We start from the raw sequence: 1,686 nt of genomic DNA, 5'->3' as shown, positions 1-1,686 counted from the left end.
TGAGTGTGTGTTCCCGGGGAGTTGCTCTGGCCTGTGGGTGAGATGTGTAGCTGCAGCCGGAGCTGATTGTGTTCCTGGCTGTGGCCCGTCCCTGTGTCCGTGGCTCCTCCCAGCCTGGAGGTGTGGCGATGTGCCGAGGGAGCGGAGCCCTGTCCAACTTCCTCAGCCAGTCTGTCGGAGCGGGGCACCGGGACAGGATGCTGCTGCTGCTGCTGCTGGGGCTGGGGCTGGGCCTGGGGCTGGGGCTGGGGCTAGCCTGGGGGACCATTCCCGGAGACAGGGGCCTGACGGTGAGTGCCGTCTGTGGGCCCGACTCCTGCTACACCGCTCACCTGGAGCGCAGGGCGTTCAGTGAGGCGTGGCGAGCCTGCCGGGAGCGAGGGGGCAACCTGGCCAGCATCCGGAGGAGCCGGGAGGCCAGGCTGGTGGAGGAGCTGCTGGAGGGGCTCCCCGGGGAGTTGGCGCAGGGGCCCCTGAAGCTCTGGCTGGGACTGCAACGCCAACCGCGGCAATGTGCCCCCCACAAGGCCCTGCGTGGCTTCACCTGGATGACCGGAGACCAGGACACCTCCTACAGCAACTGGCTCCGGGAGGAGGTGCCAGGATCGTGCCCGGCCAGCCGCTGCGTGGTGGTCAGCTATGCCGCGGACTCCGGCCACACCAACCACAAGTGGCTGGACGGATCCTGCCGCCTGGCGGTGGACGGTTACCTGTGCCGATTCTCCTCCCCCAGGGGCATGTGCCCAGGCCTGGACGGGCACGGGCCCGTCTACAGCACCCCGTTCGGCGTCACCGCCCCGGCACTCCGGCACGTCCCCTTCGGCTCCGTGGCCACCCTGAGGTGCCCCGGGGGTGCCACCCAGTCCCTGCTGTGCATGGCGCGGGAGGAGGCAGCACTGCCAGGGGTCGGCCGGGGGGTGGGCTGGTCCAGGGAGCCCCCCTTCTGCCAGGAGGAAGGGGCGCCGGGCTGGTGCGCCGGGGGGGCGAACGGGGGTTGCCAACACACCTGCGTGGACGAGGGCGCCTTCTACCACTGCCAGTGCCGGGACGGTTACCAGCTGGGGGAGGACGGGCGCTCCTGCTCCCCCCTGGAGCCCTGCCCGGGCGGGTTGGCCGAGGACGGGCAGTGCCTGGACGCAGGAGAGTGCCGGGGGGCAGGGTGCCGCGGGACGGGCGTCTGCGATGACCCCCGGGGTTGCCCGTGCCCCGAGGGTTACCGGCTGGAGGGGGGTGAGTGTGTGGACGTGGACGAGTGCCAGCACAGGCCCTGCTCCCAGCTCTGCGCCAACGCCGAGGGCACCTACCTGTGCTACTGTCGGGTGGGCTTCACCCTGTCAGAGGACGACGGCACCAGCTGCCTGGACGTGGACGAGTGCCAGTACCAGGGGGCGTGCCAGCAGGTCTGCATCAACTACCCGGGGCGCTACCAGTGCCACTGTGAGGAGGGCTACGGCCTGGAGCCTGACGGTTACTCCTGCCGCCCCCTTCGTCCTCACCTCCCAGCGCCTCGGAGGGACTGGGGAGCTCCCACCACCACCGGCCCCTGGAAACGACGCCCGGGCACTGCCACCGCCACCAGGGGGCCACGTCCCGTAACACCGCCACTCCCGCCCCCGCGCCAGGATGGGGAGGAGCCCCTACCGAGAGCCAGGGCACCCCCGCAGGTCCCTCCGCAACCCCCCGCGA

At 71.3% G+C, this 1,686-nt stretch overlaps 1 protein-coding gene across 1 annotated transcript; it reads left to right on the top strand.

The window, feature by feature from the left end:
- Window positions 1-255: 255 nt before the first annotated feature.
- LOC122545224 (endosialin-like) lies at window positions 256-1,680 on the top strand (the record flags this gene model as incomplete). Its single annotated transcript, XM_043684332.1, has 1 exon — window positions 256-1,680. A coding segment is annotated over one exon (1,425 nt), but the record flags the coding sequence as incomplete, so codon positions are not given.
- Between the last annotated feature and the right edge of the window lie 6 nt (window positions 1,681-1,686).

The sequence above is a fragment of the Chiloscyllium plagiosum genome, unplaced genomic scaffold (genome assembly GCF_004010195.1).
Source record: "Chiloscyllium plagiosum isolate BGI_BamShark_2017 unplaced genomic scaffold, ASM401019v2 scaf_38737, whole genome shotgun sequence".
Classification (NCBI taxonomy): Eukaryota; Metazoa; Chordata; class Chondrichthyes; order Orectolobiformes; family Hemiscylliidae; genus Chiloscyllium; species Chiloscyllium plagiosum.
The sequence above is the reverse complement of the archived record's forward strand: the minus strand, read 5'-3'. Positions and strand labels throughout refer to the sequence as shown.